The sequence below is a fragment of the Hipposideros armiger genome, unplaced genomic scaffold (assembly GCF_001890085.2).
Source record: "Hipposideros armiger isolate ML-2016 unplaced genomic scaffold, ASM189008v1 scaffold_1292, whole genome shotgun sequence".
NCBI classification, from domain to species: domain Eukaryota; kingdom Metazoa; phylum Chordata; class Mammalia; order Chiroptera; family Hipposideridae; genus Hipposideros; species Hipposideros armiger.
In genome coordinates, this window is record NW_017732642.1 from 220,545 (window position 1) to 236,037 (window position 15,493).

Consider the following 15,493-nt stretch of genomic DNA (forward strand, 5'->3'; position numbering starts at 1 on the left):
TGAATGGCTGCACTCTTAACACTGTGTTTCTTCATACATGTGCTTTGCTGAGCCATCCTCCCTGTGCCGCCTCCTCTCCTCACATACTTGCTAGTCTGTTTAAAGATTTAAATCTCACTCCTGTGGATCCTTCTCCTGCCCCTTAGTCGTTTCTTCCTTCTTTGTACTCTTGCATTAGCTCATTTATCAATTTCCATGTGGGTGATGGTGCAACTGTGCTTTTGTTTCACTTTCCCCATTTTGGACTATGAGCATCTTTAAAAGTTTAGCAACATTTTATTTATCTTTATGTCCCCAGAACCTCAGTGCATTATGGTGCTTAATAAATGTATCTTAAATGGCTAGCTTGTAACAGAAGTCTGTAAACAGTAAGTGGTGTCAACTTGAACTGCAAAGTGGACAATAGAACACTTCAATGCAAAAATGATCATTTCAAAGGAAAGAACTGGGCTTTGAAATCTTGAATTTAGTATGGTCTGTGGCTATGTATTTTCTGTGTTAGTATATTGCCTACAATTTATATCTTATGTTTGTAATGCCGTATTCTTTGAAGAAATTTGACAGAGATTTTTAAGGAAACTTTAGTCTTTTAGGCTCTGATTTGTGAGCGTGATTTTTTTTTTTCCTATCCTGTGGCTGTTATTTTCAACTTGGGGTTAAGAGGGTGCTTACCACTGAGCAAGGTGAGTGTGAGCTGCTATTTATAAGACTCAAAGAACTCTAAGATGGCTATACTGTTTTTCACAATGTAATGTTTACATTTCTGGCATTTTCTCTATCCTAATCGGAAACATTAATAAAAATTGAACATTTAGACTTAGTGGTATCATTAAGATATAGACATATTGTAAATTTTTGGGTCGTCAGGAAAGTCATGACGCATTTTTGCATTGAAAAACATAGGAAAATACGTCATGACTTTAACGACGACCCAATAGAATGTTCCTCTGTTTCCCCACTTTTTAGGCCATTCGGTACCTGCTTCAAATTCAAGTAGCAGCAGTGTCCCGGTCTCTCTGTCCTCTGGAGGCTGCCTAGGTTTGGAAAAGTTCAAGAAACCTGAGGGAAGCTGGGACTGTGAAGTGTGCCTAGTGCCGAATAAAGCAGATGCTACCAAATGTGTAGCCTGTGAAAGTGCAAAGCCAGGCACAAATTCTGAGTTTAAAGGTAAGGAGTAGGTAAAAAGCCTCCTTTATTGCCATTTGAAAGTGAAATATTTGCAACAGCTGTAGTTTTGAAATTATTCATTCTGTATTGAAAATTCATGTAAAATAGAGTATTGTCCTGAACTTTTAGTTCACACCTACCTCTGAATTAGTGTGAAATTGGATTTTGTGGTGGCCAGCAGTGAGGAGGTATCTTTTCTGCAACTGGGTAAGCAACTATTCTGTCTTATATTATTGAGTCTAAGAGAGTTTTAGCTTTTTTATTTTAACTCTTAACAACCCTTTGGCATTGAGGTGAATTTCCTGGCTTTTATTGGACTGGAATTACACCCCCAGAACCTTATTGTAAGTAATCTAGACGTGGGCTTTCATTTCCCAGAGCATGTCCCGCAATAATAATTTTCTTAGTATTTTGTTATATAAACATATAGGAAGAACCTCTGAAAGTAATTTATGCTAATGTCTCTGGAGGCCAGAATTTTCAAGTCTTCATATTTCTGTATGAATTATTTCATATTTCATAGGAGACACATGCCAGTCAAAATTTTGACACAAGCTTTCAGAAGATCACTGCTTCTCAGTCCACTGTAGTTCTTTCTGTAGCTATTACCTCATGGTCCCATCCCATATTCTCTACCAGTACAGTAATTGCCATACCTTTAAAGGTGTCCCTTTGAGGCACAGGTGATAACTAATTATTGTCTGTGACACCTGTATTTTTAGCTTTCTGTGTAATATCACTTACCATATTTTAGAGACCTGGTGGATGGATAGTCATTAGCTCCTGAGAATCAGACAATTTTTCAATTAAGTTTCTTAGCGAATGAAAGTAGGGTGGGTAGTCATTAAAGATGAGGGTTTGCAATGCTTGGCTGTCATTTGTCTTTATACACAGGTTAGCAGAGCATTGGATAAATATCTTGGACCCTTTAATGATTCCTGTTTTGAGGCACTCAGTCAAGTGCTTTATTTCTATTCAGTCAGCTACAGAAAAGCATTATGAAACCAAGACTTTGGTCTTGTCAGTATAGTATTGTTTATCTTTTTAAGTATTGCTTCCACTCCTTTAATTTTTCTGGTTCTTAGACACTAAAAGAAGATTTTAAAAAAAATGCTAGGGTAAATAACACATTCACAAGAGTTAAAAATCAAATTATGGCAAGATTCACAGTGGAAAGTCTGTCTCTTGTCCCCATTGGCTCATTTTCCCTCCTTCCCCTATCAAACAACAGCCATAGCTACGGTGAGTTTCTTACAACTCTTTCAAAGTTTCTTTGTGGACTCCATAAGCAAATATGCTCTTATTCTGTATATTCTTATTTCCCTCTACCTTGTAATTGAAGGTTGTAGACTTGTTGCCTTTCTGCTCCTCGATTTTATCACGGATTAATTTGTTCACATATTCTTCAGTCTTCACTAATGGCTGCCTGGATTGTGTATGGCATTTTCTGTGTCTCCAAGTTTATCTTCAAAATAAAGATTCAGTGGTAGAATTGCTCAGAGGATATATATGTTTGTAATTTTTTTATATATATTGAAAAAATGCTTCTGTCATTTTATGCTAATTTTACACACTCTCCTGCAGTATATAAAGTATGACTCCTACTCTCATCGCCCACAAAGTTTTATCAGACTTGTGTGATCTCTGCCAGTCTGATAGATGAAAAGTAGTGTGTTTGTATAATTGACCATTGTGATATAGTTCTCATGCTGAATATTGGGCAATTTAGTTTATGTTACTGCCATTGCTAATATTTCTCAAGATAGGCATTTTCAAAGTTATTACTCTGACCCTTTGCTTTATAAGGTTTTAACATTTGTTTGAGAGGATAATATTAATATCTTACATATTTTTGAAGGCTTTGGCACATCTTCCTCATCTTCGAACCCAGCAGCTCCAGCCTTCAAATTTGGTATTTCGTCATCCTCATCTGGGCCTTCGCAGACTTTAACAAGCTTTGGAAATGTTCAATTTGGAGGTCAGGGTGGCTTGAAAATAGATGTGTCATCAGATTCGGGGTCTCTAAACTCCATGAGTGAAGGCTTTAAGTTTTCTAAACCAACAGGAGATTTTAAATTTGGAGTTTCAGCTGATTCTAAACCTGAAGAAGTTAAAAAAGACAATAAGAATGATAATAATTTTAAGTTTGGACTTTCTTCTGGTTTAAGCCTTCCAGCTTTAGCTCCATTTCAATGTGGGGTATCTAACCTTGGGCAGCAAGAAAAGAAGGAGGAAGGACCTAAAGCTTCATCTGTAGGCTTTAGCTTCGGTACAGGAGTTATTAACCCTACCCCTGCTGCTACCAGCACCATAGTGACCTCTGCGGACAAGAGCAGCTTCAGCTTTGGAACCATAGAAACCAAGGGTACCTCGGTGGCTCCTTTCACATGTAAGACGTCAGAAGCAAAAAAAGAAGAAATGCCTACTGCCAAAGGACAGTTTACTTTTGGCAATATGGACCCTGCCCCTGTGCCATCGGCCTCATTCTTTGTTTTGGGAAGGACAGAAGAGAAACAGCCAGAGCCTGTCACTTCTACTTCACTAGTGTTTGGGAAGAAGGTTGACAGTGAAGAACCAAAGAGTCAACCAGTGTTTTCCTTTGGGAATTCAGAGCAAACCAAAGATGAGAGTTCTTCAAAGTCAACCTTTAGTTTTAATGTGGCAAAACCATCAGAGAAGGAATCTGAACAGCCAACAAAGGCCATTTTTGCTTTTGGAGCTCAAACCACTACTACAGCTGGTAAGTATTAAATTTTTTTCTTTTTTTAACAAGGCATCTGCTATCTCGACAAATGCAGCAAGTCGAGGATTGGTTTACACTGAACATAATTGAACGAGACCTGTAACAGAACTTTCTGGGAGGAGCCTGGTTGGGATTTTCAGTTTTAACTGTTCCAAGCCCCATGATTTTGAGGAAGTTATCTACAGATCTGATTTTGACAAATACAGTTCTCATGGAAAGCCCATAATATTCGGCATTTGTCTGTGTCTTTGTCCATTTTGTTTGGGCTTTTATTATAAGAATGGCATATATTATTCAGGAAAGTAGAAGTTCTTTCTTAAGCTCATGAAATATTTGCTAACTAATGAATCTATGTACAGGTCTTCATTCACAAATAGAGATAACCAGTAGTTATCAGGTATTTAAGGAACTTAGACAACAAATATATTGGATTGTCGGAAAAGCCATGATGCATTTTTGCAATGAAGAACAGAAAAAAGACGTCATGACTTTTCTAACAACCCAGTAATTAAACCCTGAGAATTAGAGGTGGTTATGAAAACTAAAATCCTGAAGATAAAATGAAATAGCACATTTGGAAGTTAAAAACCTGTTTGCCAAAACAAAAGCAGTCTGTGGACCAAATAACAGAAAAAACATAGCTGATGATCAAATTTGTGAACTGGAATTTTGCAGAACACAGTGCAAAGGTACAAAGAGGTTGATCTAAGCTAGACCCACAAGGTACATTGAACTAAGTGTTTAGAAGACGATAGCACTATGGAAGAAATGTTAAAGAAATGACCGCAGAAAATGCCCTTGATGTAAAGAAAGAAATTGGTCTTCAAAATGGAAGTGGTCCAGTCATTGACAAAAACCAGTGAAATTTTAGGATAGCAAAGCCGAAATCCAGAATGCTTTCAGAGCCACAAAAGCTATTGGCCATACATCGACAGTGATATGATGAGCATCAGACTTTTAGTTTGTAACCTCAAATGCTAAAGACAGTAGAGCAGTGTCCTCAAAATGAAAATGGCCTTGAACCTAGAATTCTATCCACTAGCCAGCTTTCATCAATCATAAGGAAAGGCAAAATAGAGATGTTGTCAGATAAGAAAAGAATCAAATGTTGAACACCCATGATCACTTTTGAATAAGAAATTGTAAACAGAAAGAAATGAAACATAAACCTGAGAAAAGAGGAGTATGAATTCAGCAAATAGGTGTGAGTAGTTTTTGTCTATTAAACTTTACTTGGAAGTTTTAAGACACCCTTGAAAGAAAATGAAAACTATATACTACTTGGAAAGGAACAAAAGTGAGATGGGATCTATTCAAATTTAATCAGCCTCTCTGTACTGTTTGCATTGTAATAGATTCTCTTAACCTCTCATATACTGACTTGAGAGTGAGCCAGCAAACTCCATTTTCTGTAAATCATGCCAATGTGACCCATATGGTAAAGTAACATCCCAGTCTCTACATAGTATTGGAACTGAGACATAATTGGAAAAACTTCTTAAAAAGTCTTCAGGAAGGTGGATGGATTCAGGATCATCATAAAACAATCAATAGCTTTCCTCCAAATCGGCACTAAATAGTTGGACAACATATCTCATTTGTATTTTCTAACATTTCTCATTTGTATTTTGTAGTAACTATAGCACCTGTTACATGCTAACATTGAAGACATATTTAATTCTTGTTCCTGAGTGAGAATATTCTTCTCCCTCCCAGCTCCCAGCTCCAATATAATTTTGGTGTTTAAAAGGATTATATGGAGCTTGGCAAGCTAAGCTACTTCTAAAATTCATATGGAAGGGAAATGCATAAGAAATCTTGGGGAGAGGGGCAAGCACACAGACAGGTTCGCCTTAGTAAGCAGCAAACCATGCTATAAAGCTACAATAATTAAGAGTCTAGTAACAATAATTGTAGAGGAAACAAATGCACATATATTTAGAAATTTAACATGTCATGAAGAAGGTAGAGTTATAAATTAGTGAGCAGAGGATGCACTAGTCAATGAATGCTGCAGAGAAAATTGGCTGTCATTTGGACAAATTGAAATCATAAACCTGCCAACATAAATTGCAAAATCAAATTGACTAAAGGACACCTATCTCCCACTATGTGAACTTGTTATCTAACACAGTATTCAGTTAGGTTTGCATTTAAGGCATATGTTTATTAATCTAAATGCTGCACGTTTTCCTATGTAAGACAGAAAATCCATAAGCCCTAAACGAGATTTCATAGGATAGATGCCTAATTGATGTATATGTATAGAAAACAATTCTGTTTTCTAATGAAAAAATGCTTTCTGTGATTACTTGTTCTTAAAGGTTTTTGTTTGTTTCTTAATTTCTGTCGTCTAGATCAAGGTTCCACGAAGTCCGTTTTTAGTTTCTTGAACAATAGTTCCTCTAATTCAAGTCCATCAGCCACTTCAGCTACTGGCAGCATATTTGGTAGTTCCACCTCTTCATCCAGGGCACCTGTGACTGCCTCTATATTTGGACAGGCCAGCACTGTGAGCAGCTCGGCCTTCGGAAACTCTGCCGGATCCAGTACATCTCAGTCGTTGGTTTTCTCTGAAGAGAGCAAACCAGCAACTACATCCAGCACGGGGACAGCTGTTACCCCATTTGTCTTTGGTCCCGGAGCCAGTAGTAATAATACTTCAACATCTGGCTTCAACTTTGGAGCCACAACCACATCTAGTGCTGCAGGTACTTTTACAAAAGAAAAAACATACAGATGAATGTTGTACTTGGATTGCCTTTAATTATATCAACTCTTAGAAATAATGCTTCATGTTATCACAAAACAGCATGGGTGCCCTTAAGTCACCTATACACAGGATGTTGGAGCTATTTGCAATGTGGTATAATGTACATTTTTTGTTCAAGTTTAATATAATTGACTGTTAGAAACAGTTTTTCTGATCTAAGCAAGAGTGTTACTTTTCATTTTTCAAAGAGCTTTTTTTGAAATGTAAGTCATAAGTAACCAGACATTGGGGTTTATTTTATTATGCAGTATATTCATGATTACAGCCTTACCGATTCCTGCAATGTGTTAAATTTCTGATAAGAGTTCAGCTGTTTTCTTAGATATATTCCCTTTACCTAAAAAGTTTGACTGCAAAGGTCAGGTGTCTTGTTAATAGAAAGTTTGTTTTCAGTGGATTCTATGTAGTTTTACTACACAGTGGTGGAGACAATTGTATTCCTACAATTCTTAGAATCATTCAAAACTTTGTGGGAGTTGTTCAGCAAGATAAGAGTCTGAAAAGAAGCTTGCTTTTGAGTTTGTGGAGATTTCCTGAGCATTATCGCCTTTCAGCTGTCGTGATGATTTAAGTTTTTCTTTGGGCCTCTAGGATCATCCTTTGTATTTGGCACTGGACCTTCAGCACCATCTGTCAGCCCAGCATTCGGTGTGAACCAGACCCCAACATTCGGACAAAGTCAAGGTGCCAGCCAGCCGAATCCCCCAGGATTTGGATCTCTATCATCTTCCGCTGCATTATTCTCAGCTGGCTCTCAGCCCGCACCACCTACTTTTGGGACAGTGTCAAGCAGTAGTCAGCCTCCTGTGTTTGGACAACAGCCTGGTCAGTCTGCATTTGGCTCTGGAACAGCTCCTACTTCCAGTGAGTGTATAGTAGTGATGTGGTTTGTATCCGTACTCATGTTCTGTATGTCTTAGGTACAATTATTTTCTTTGAAATTTGCAACCATTCACGTCTTTTATATTTCTTTTATTGTCTCTTGTACTTGCAGAATAGAGAGGTGTGTGCTTAGTCTTACCTATAAACCTCAATCTCAACTTTGACATAACTTGAAGCATTTTTAAGGTATTAAAGTATTTGATTAAATGTAGTTATTTCTTAACTCTGATTTAGGTCCTGGATTCATTCCATCCCATTTCTCCCCACCTGACTTTGGGGTGCTCAAGCCTAGATTTCAACTGTAGTGTTTTCTGATCCTCTTTGTGATTGGATTTACCTCTGGAAGTTATACCCCAGTTCTAGTTCTCTTGCTGGGACAGTCCAGCCAAGTTGTCTCATGACACTTTCTATGTGATGATACTAGCCTTTTCATCTGACTTGCATATTTCAACAAATGTTCTTGTGGTGCTTTAATATGGTCAGGCACACTTCTATAATGATGTATTTCCTCAAAATTGTACTCTTTAAATATTTCTAATTGTGAATTAGAATCTCATGTAGAAAAGAATGGAACATAAGTGAGCAGTACAATGTTGAAGCAAGTGTGTGTTTAACTATCACCCAGGAGCCCCTTCTGTATCCCTTTTTAATCACATTTCTTTTTTCCCTGCTTTCATGGTAATCACTTTTCTTGGGTTTTATGGAAATGTAGTGATACATGCATCTGTAGAAAATATAGTTTTGCTTGATTTTTAATTGTACAAGGTATGATAAAAAATATGGTGAATGTTTAAATTTAAAAAATTTATTATACTAAAAGACACTTTGCCATTAATCCCCCTCAAAAGAGTCTCCCTCGCTTCCAATACACTTATCCCATCTTTCTTGCCACTTTCTGAAGCAGTTCTGGAAGTCCTCTTTCATGAGAGTCTTTGGTTGCTGTTGTGGCTGCCTTGATTAAAAATATTTACTTTTCGTGATCATTTTGACTTTGGGGAAGAGCCAGATGTCGCACGGTGCCAGATCCGTTGAATAAGGTGGGTGAGGACACACCATAATGTTTTTATTGGACAGAAATTCCTGTACCAGAAGCAATGTGTGAAATGGAGCCTTTTTCGTTGTGATAAAAAAAATACAATGAATTCTGCCGAGTGCTATTCAGTGGAAAAGCAGGGATCTTCAATACAGGAAGTGGCACATAGAACCTTAGTAACAGTATGTGACAAATTTCAGCTTGTTCGGTTTAGTCGGTCGAGTGTGAGCTACGGTTGAGAGAAGGTGTATTTTAAAGTGTGCCATAAATTATCCTTCATCATGACAATGCTCTGTGTCACACTTCGCATCTGGTATGTGGCAGATTCTGTCAGATACAAACATTATGGTGTGTCGTCATTCACCTTATTCACTGGATCTGTCATTGTGTGGCCTCTGGCTCTTCCCCACAGTCAACATGACCATGAGAGGTAAGTTTTCAATCGATTCACGACATCAAGGCAGACACAACAGCTCAACTAAACACACTCATGAAAGAGAACTTCCAGAACTGCTTCAGAAAGTGATAAGAATGATGGGATGTGTTCAAAGTGGCAAGGAGTATTTTGAGGGGGATTAAGGGTAATGTGTCTTTTACTGTAATATATTTTTTTAATTTTAACATTGATTGTATTGTTTGATCACATCTGGTATAAGTGGAGTCTTTATTCGGTCTTGATTCTTCTTTCACTCTACGTTATTTGTAAGGTTTATTCATGTTATTACATACGGTTTGTTCATTTTCATTGCTGCAGAGTAAATCGATTTATGAATATACCAATTTTTTATATACTATTGATGAATGTTTGAGTTGTTTTCAGCTATTAGGAAATGCAGGGCACATATGTATATTTTTCTACAGTATATATACTGGGAGAGGGATTGCTGAATTGAAAGGTATACACGCATATTTTATACTTCAGAAGAGAATACAAACTTCTCCTGATTATTGTTCATATCCTACCAGAACTGTATATGAATGAGGGCTCTCATATTTGGATTCTACATGATTTCATTTTTATTTGAACTCCTTGTAAGCTTTTTGGACCATTTTTCTTCTCAGTTGTTTTCCTTTTGCTTATTTATTTTTACAAGTTCTTTATGTATTCTAGGTATTTGTACCTTGTCAGCTAGTCCATTTAGGAAAATTTGTCCAGTTTTGTGACACATGTTAACCATTTAAATTGGGATTTATCAATATTTTTTTTCTCCCAATATGATTGGAAAGTTTTGCTGTCTTTCACACAGGTGACATTTTTCTCATCTCTCCTAACACATCAACACTGTCCAGTTAGGTCAGTATTGTGAGTATGCAAATGCCATGTGGTACAGTGTGATTTTCTTTTTTACACAAAATTTTGTTGTTCTCTGGCATTGATTCCCTCTCTTTGTTGACACTTTATTTGTATTTATCCTTAATTATAAATTTCTCCATTTACATAGATCTCAATATCTACTAATCGATCGACTCTTTGGTTTTCTATACCTGAAAGAAGTTTCTCACAAAATCTTCTAAACTGCTCCTCCCACCAGGCTTTGTGTAGAGGCCTACTGTTTAACTGGGGTCTTGGGGTCTCTTTTTACCGTTTATCTTGGAGATTCTTTTTTAGCTTCCTTTTAAAGGAATCTCCTTCCTGGTTGTCATTTGTTCTTTCTTCTCACTTAGTTGGTTTGATAGAGTCAATCTTCCAGTGATTTTTTAAGGACTTAGGGAAGAAAGTTTTGAGACCTTTCATTTCTGGAAGAAATTTTTTTTGTAATTAAAGTTTATTGTGGGTGACAAAAGTTAGTAAAGTTACATAGGTTTCAAGTGTACAATTCTGTAATACGTCATCTATGTCACATTGTGTGTTCACCACCCAGAGTCAGTTCTCCTTCCGTCACAGCATCTTCATTTTGCCCCCATGTTTGGATGAAAATGGATTTGGATTGGAAATCAGTTTCATAATTTTGAAGTCATTCCTTTATGGTGGACTTAATGGCACCCAGAGTTGCTCTAGAAGCCTTTCTTGATCTTTGCTTTTGGACCTGTTTCTTCCTTCTGGAATCTCATTAGAATCTCTTCTTTTTGACACTTCCTGACTTACTAGAAGGCTGTTCCTTCGTGTGGATCCACTTTTATCCATTGATTGTGTAACAAATTTAGTGTGTTCTTTTGTGAACTTCTATTTTGGGGAATTTTCTTGAATAATACTTTTGGATTTTGTCCCTCATTTTTTTTAAACTTCTCTTCCCTTTTTTTCCACTTTTTGTCTTCATTGTACTTTCTGGGAAGATTTCTTTAATTTACCTTTTACTACCTGTTGAGTTGAGATTTTATTTCCACTAGTATTACTTTTTAATTTGGAAGTGTTCCTTTTTGTTCTGTGGATGTTTCTTTTTTGTATCCTCTGGCTTCTTTTCAGAAGGGTTATATAATAATCTCTTGAAGTTATTATTATTTTTTTAAGATTTTATTGGGGGATTGGGGAAGGGGAACAGCCAAGTTGTTGTCCTTTAATCTTAGTTGTGGAGAGAGCAGCAAGCTCAGCTCCAAGTCCAGTTGTGCCACTCACCTCTAGGTGCTGTGTTCAATTAGTTGCAGGTGGGCACAGCCACTGTCCAATGCCAGAGTCAAACTCGCAGCCTTGTTGTTAAGAGCACACGCTCTATCCCCTTAGCCATCCGGGCAGCAGCTCAGCTCAAGGTGCCAAGTTCAGTCTTTCGGTACGGACAGGCATAGCCCACCATCTCGAACAGGCAACCTTGTTTTTAGGAGCACATGCTTTCACCAGCTGAGCCATCCTGCCACCTATTGGTCCATGTGGAAATCGAACTGGCGACCCTGTTGCTCAGAGCTCACACTCTTGAGCAAGCTCTTAACCATCTGAGCTACTCAGCTGGCCCCCTTTTGAAGTTATTATTGATGAGAGTTCTTGTTTTCTTAAATCTTTTGCTTAGTCAGTTTTTTTCAAATTGTTTTTCTCTCTTATTTTGGTCTTAGTGTTTCTTACAAAATACTTTGCTAATATGAATGGTGCTTCTTGTGTGTGTGTACTCATAATTCTTTGGGGTTTTTTAAATTGTAGTAAGAATATTTAATACTAGCTCTACCCCCAAACAAATTAAGTGTATAGTATTGTTTGCTTAGGCATAGAGTTGTACAGTATATCTCTAGAACTTACTCATCTTGCATAACTGAAAGTTTATACCCATTGAATATGTCAGTTCCCCATTCCTCACTTGCCCCCCCACGTCAGCTGCCACCATTCTTCTCTCTTTTTCTGAGATTGGCTATTTTAGATACCTTATATAGTAAAATTGTGAAGTACTTGTTCTCCTGTGACTGGCTTATTTTACTTAGCATAATGTCCTCCATATTCATCCGTGTTATTGTATATTGCAGGATTTCCTTTTTTAAATGTTGAGTATGATTTCATTGTATGTATATACATCATTTTCATTATCTGTTCACCAGTCAACAGACATTTAGGTTTTTACATCTTGGCTATTTTGGTATTGTGAATAATGCTACAGTGAACATGAGAGTCCAAATATCTCTTTGAGATTGTGATTTCAAATCTTTTGAATATATAACCAGAATGAGATTGCTGAATAATGTGGTAGTTCTGTTTTTAATTTTTTGAGGAGTGTCCCTACTGTTTTCCATAATTCTATAACAATTTACATTCCCATCAACAGTATATCAGGGTTCCCTTTTCTCTACATCCTTGCCAACACTTGTTATTTCTTATCTTTTTGATAATAGTCATTCTAACACGTGTAGAGGTGATATCTGATGGAGAGGTGATATTTGGTGGTTTTGATTTGTGTTGCCCTGATGATTAGTGATGTTGACCATGTTTTCTTATACGCGTTGGCCTTTTTATGTCATCTTTGAAGAAATGTCTATTCAAGTTCTTTGCTTATTTTTGAATTTGGTTATTTTGGGGTTTTTTACTGTTGAGTTGTAGCAGTTCTTTATGTATTTTGGATATCAACCCCTTAAGATACTTGGTTTGCAAATAACTTCTCTCATTCTACTGATTTTATGAGCGTTGGACACCTAGATACCACTGTATAATTTGTTGTACATGGATACAACATACACGAGATCTTGAATTTCATTGTAGATTTATCTGACTGTCCTGTTTACTTGGGAAGACCTGGACTTTAGTATCTTTAGGTCTTTCAGATTCCCAGGAGAAAATTCTTCTAATTTCCTGCCTGCCTGAAGGGTGTTTCTATCCTAATTGCCAGTTTTGTAGGAGCTGAATCAAAGAGGAAGGCTGCAGTTCTTAATATTCATTATATCAGCCCTGCTCTTTCTTAATTCTTCTGTTTTTAATAGAATGCTCTTGTCTTTAACTATGCATGATAACCGCCAGTCCAGAGACCTCCATAAAATAAAACTTTTTCCGCTGGGTACCCCAGGAGGAGAATGACCATCTTGTTTGATGTTGAGGAGAGATTGAGCTGCGCATCTGCTTCTTAAATAGATATTCTATCCTTTTTTTTAAATCACACCTTCACTTTCAGAGGTATCTGGAACCTAAACCTTTTCGGTATGTTCAGTGTACATGGAGCTGCTTCTGTGCTTTTTCCCTGCTGCTAGTTCAGTATTCAGTAGTCAGCCTTCCAGCCTCTACATTTTGTTGCTGTTGTCTCCTCTCCCTGTCTTTGTAAAAAATCCCTGTACTGTTATTTTAATGTATTTTTTGAAGAAGATGGAGCTAAATGTGTTTATTGATTCCACTATCTTTAACCAGAAGTCCACTCTGCCCTTTTTCCTTTGGTCGTGGGTAGTTGGGTAATTTCTTGGAAGGTGTCAAGTATGTTCTGTGTGTCAATGAAGAAAATACTTAATTGTAATTTTCTTTAAGTGACCATAAGAGAGCTTAACTCTTTACTATGTTTTGTATGTAAAGGGTCAGAGTCATTTGTGGAAAAGCTATCATTTTTTACCTTAATGAAATTTTTCTGCTTCAACTATTGTAGGTTCAGTTTTCCAGTTTGGCAGCAGCACTACAAATTTTAACTTCACAAACAACAATCCATCAGGAGTATTCACATTTGGTGCGAATCCTAGCACACCGGCAGCCTCAGCCCAGCCTTCCAGCTCAGGGGGCTTTCCATTTAATCAGCCATCAGCAGCATTTGCAGTGGGGTAAGAACACTTCTTGTTGAAATGGAGAATTTAACGTGGTAAGGGTGCCTGAATGTGCATGAATGTGTGTATGAGTTTTGTTTTTAAAATCATCAAGGTGTAGTATAGTTCAGGTAAAATCAAGTATATTCTCCAACATCAGCTACCATATTACAGTTTTAGAGGGTCTTAACCTGAGAAAAACAGAAGAGAGTGTGTGTTGTGTGCGTGTGACAATAGAAAATGTGTTTAACAGTGTCCCCCTGCCCCCACCCCATCACTGGTCACATTTAGCATTATATTGTGATTCTAAAATTTTGTCTTATCATGTCACATTTTGAAGTTTTTATTTTTCACAGGTCAAATGGGAAAAATATGTTCTCTGCCCCTGGAACTTCAGTTTCTGGTCGCAAGATAAAGACTGCTGTTAGACGCAGGAAATAAAGATCACAATGGTGTTATACACAACAGTTTTAATAGTTGGTGTCCTGCTTTCAGATACTGGATTGTACTACATACTGGGGTTATCTGAAGTCTAAGATCTGCCTAAGAACTTCTTTAATTTTGGAGTTTTCCTCCTTTTTCTTTCTTTGTGGAAGCCCCATCCTCACCTCCCACGAGTTCCCTTTTAAAAAACAATAACTAGATTGATGACAGATTCTTCAGAAAAAATATTTTATGATCCAGCAAATTATTCACTGATTTGGCTTAGGCTGGCTGAATCTAGGAATAGAGCCTGCTCAGCGAATGGCTTTGTATAGAACCTCTTTGTCTGCACCACTATATGCATTGGTATGCGTTTATGGAACGCATTGGAATTGTAATTATAGCTGAGGAATTCTGTATAGATTAGAGGATGCTGAAATGAATGATTTCCATCCCGAGCTTGTGATGGTGTATGTGTGAAATGAGTGAGTTGGGTGTATTGTGCACTAAAATTTTCTGATAGAGAAAGCCTGATTAAAGAGTGATCCATGCTAGGACTTGTTAGATCTAGTTCCTTCTGCATTTAATAATTCTATGCTATTTCTATATTTTCATTCTTCTGACTATCATCTGTCTTGCCTTTTTCATTATTTTATTACGAAACGTGTGTAAATACAATTTTGTTTCTGTACTTTTTTGGCATAACATAAATCTGTGAACTTGAAATTTTAATTTTGTGTTAGAAATTTTTTTGTTGTTGTTTGTTTAGTCTTGTCTCAGATTTTATGTAAATCCCATTATTCAAAGTTACCTAAATCCATTTGGAAATCTTTAAAAAAAAATTGGAGATTCTTAAAGTGAATTTATTGGCTTTTCTGATCCAGTTTTTGTTTGGACCAAAAACCAGTATTGTACAAAGTATTAAGCATATATTTTTATACTTACTGAAATGGACTGTGGTGACTTTGGATAATAAGGAAAAGTTTAATATTAAGCCATGTTTATTACAGTATAATTAATATGTTAAACCATGGGATAAATGCCATCAATAAAAAATTATGAAATACTTTTGGTTCTAGTTAACTGTGGAAGGGAGTCTTTTTATAAAGGTTAATAATGGTCAGTTAGAAGAGAAATTCCAAAGAAAGCTTTTAAGTGATTTGGATAGTTCCTAAGAGAAGGGTAAAGTGAATTTACAACATATAGAAGGTACCCTGCTTTTGTCTGGTGCTAGGAATCATGCCTACTTTGCATATAAATTGACATACCTTTTTAAAAGTTGAGAATAAATACACACAACCATTTCTGTTTGTACTTGTATCTTCCTTGATAGGAGACTAGACAC

At 36.8% G+C, this 15,493-nt stretch overlaps 1 protein-coding gene across 3 annotated transcripts in view; it reads left to right on the forward strand.

The window, feature by feature from the left end:
* NUP153 (nucleoporin 153) overlaps nucleotides 1-15,214 on the forward strand; it is a 74,715-nt gene extending 59,501 nt beyond the window's left edge. For all 3 annotated transcript variants that reach the window (XM_019633369.1, XM_019633370.1, XM_019633371.1), the window contains 6 exons: nucleotides 967-1,167; nucleotides 3,026-3,907; nucleotides 6,268-6,621; nucleotides 7,275-7,547; nucleotides 13,575-13,743; nucleotides 14,082-15,214. In XM_019633369.1, coding sequence (XP_019488914.1) covers nucleotides 967-1,167; nucleotides 3,026-3,907; nucleotides 6,268-6,621; nucleotides 7,275-7,547; nucleotides 13,575-13,743; nucleotides 14,082-14,166 — 1,964 coding nt within the window. In that variant the 3' untranslated portion in view covers nucleotides 14,167-15,214. The remainder of the gene's footprint in view (nucleotides 1-966; nucleotides 1,168-3,025; nucleotides 3,908-6,267; nucleotides 6,622-7,274; nucleotides 7,548-13,574; nucleotides 13,744-14,081) is intronic.
* The last annotated feature ends 279 nt before the right edge of the window (nucleotides 15,215-15,493 follow it).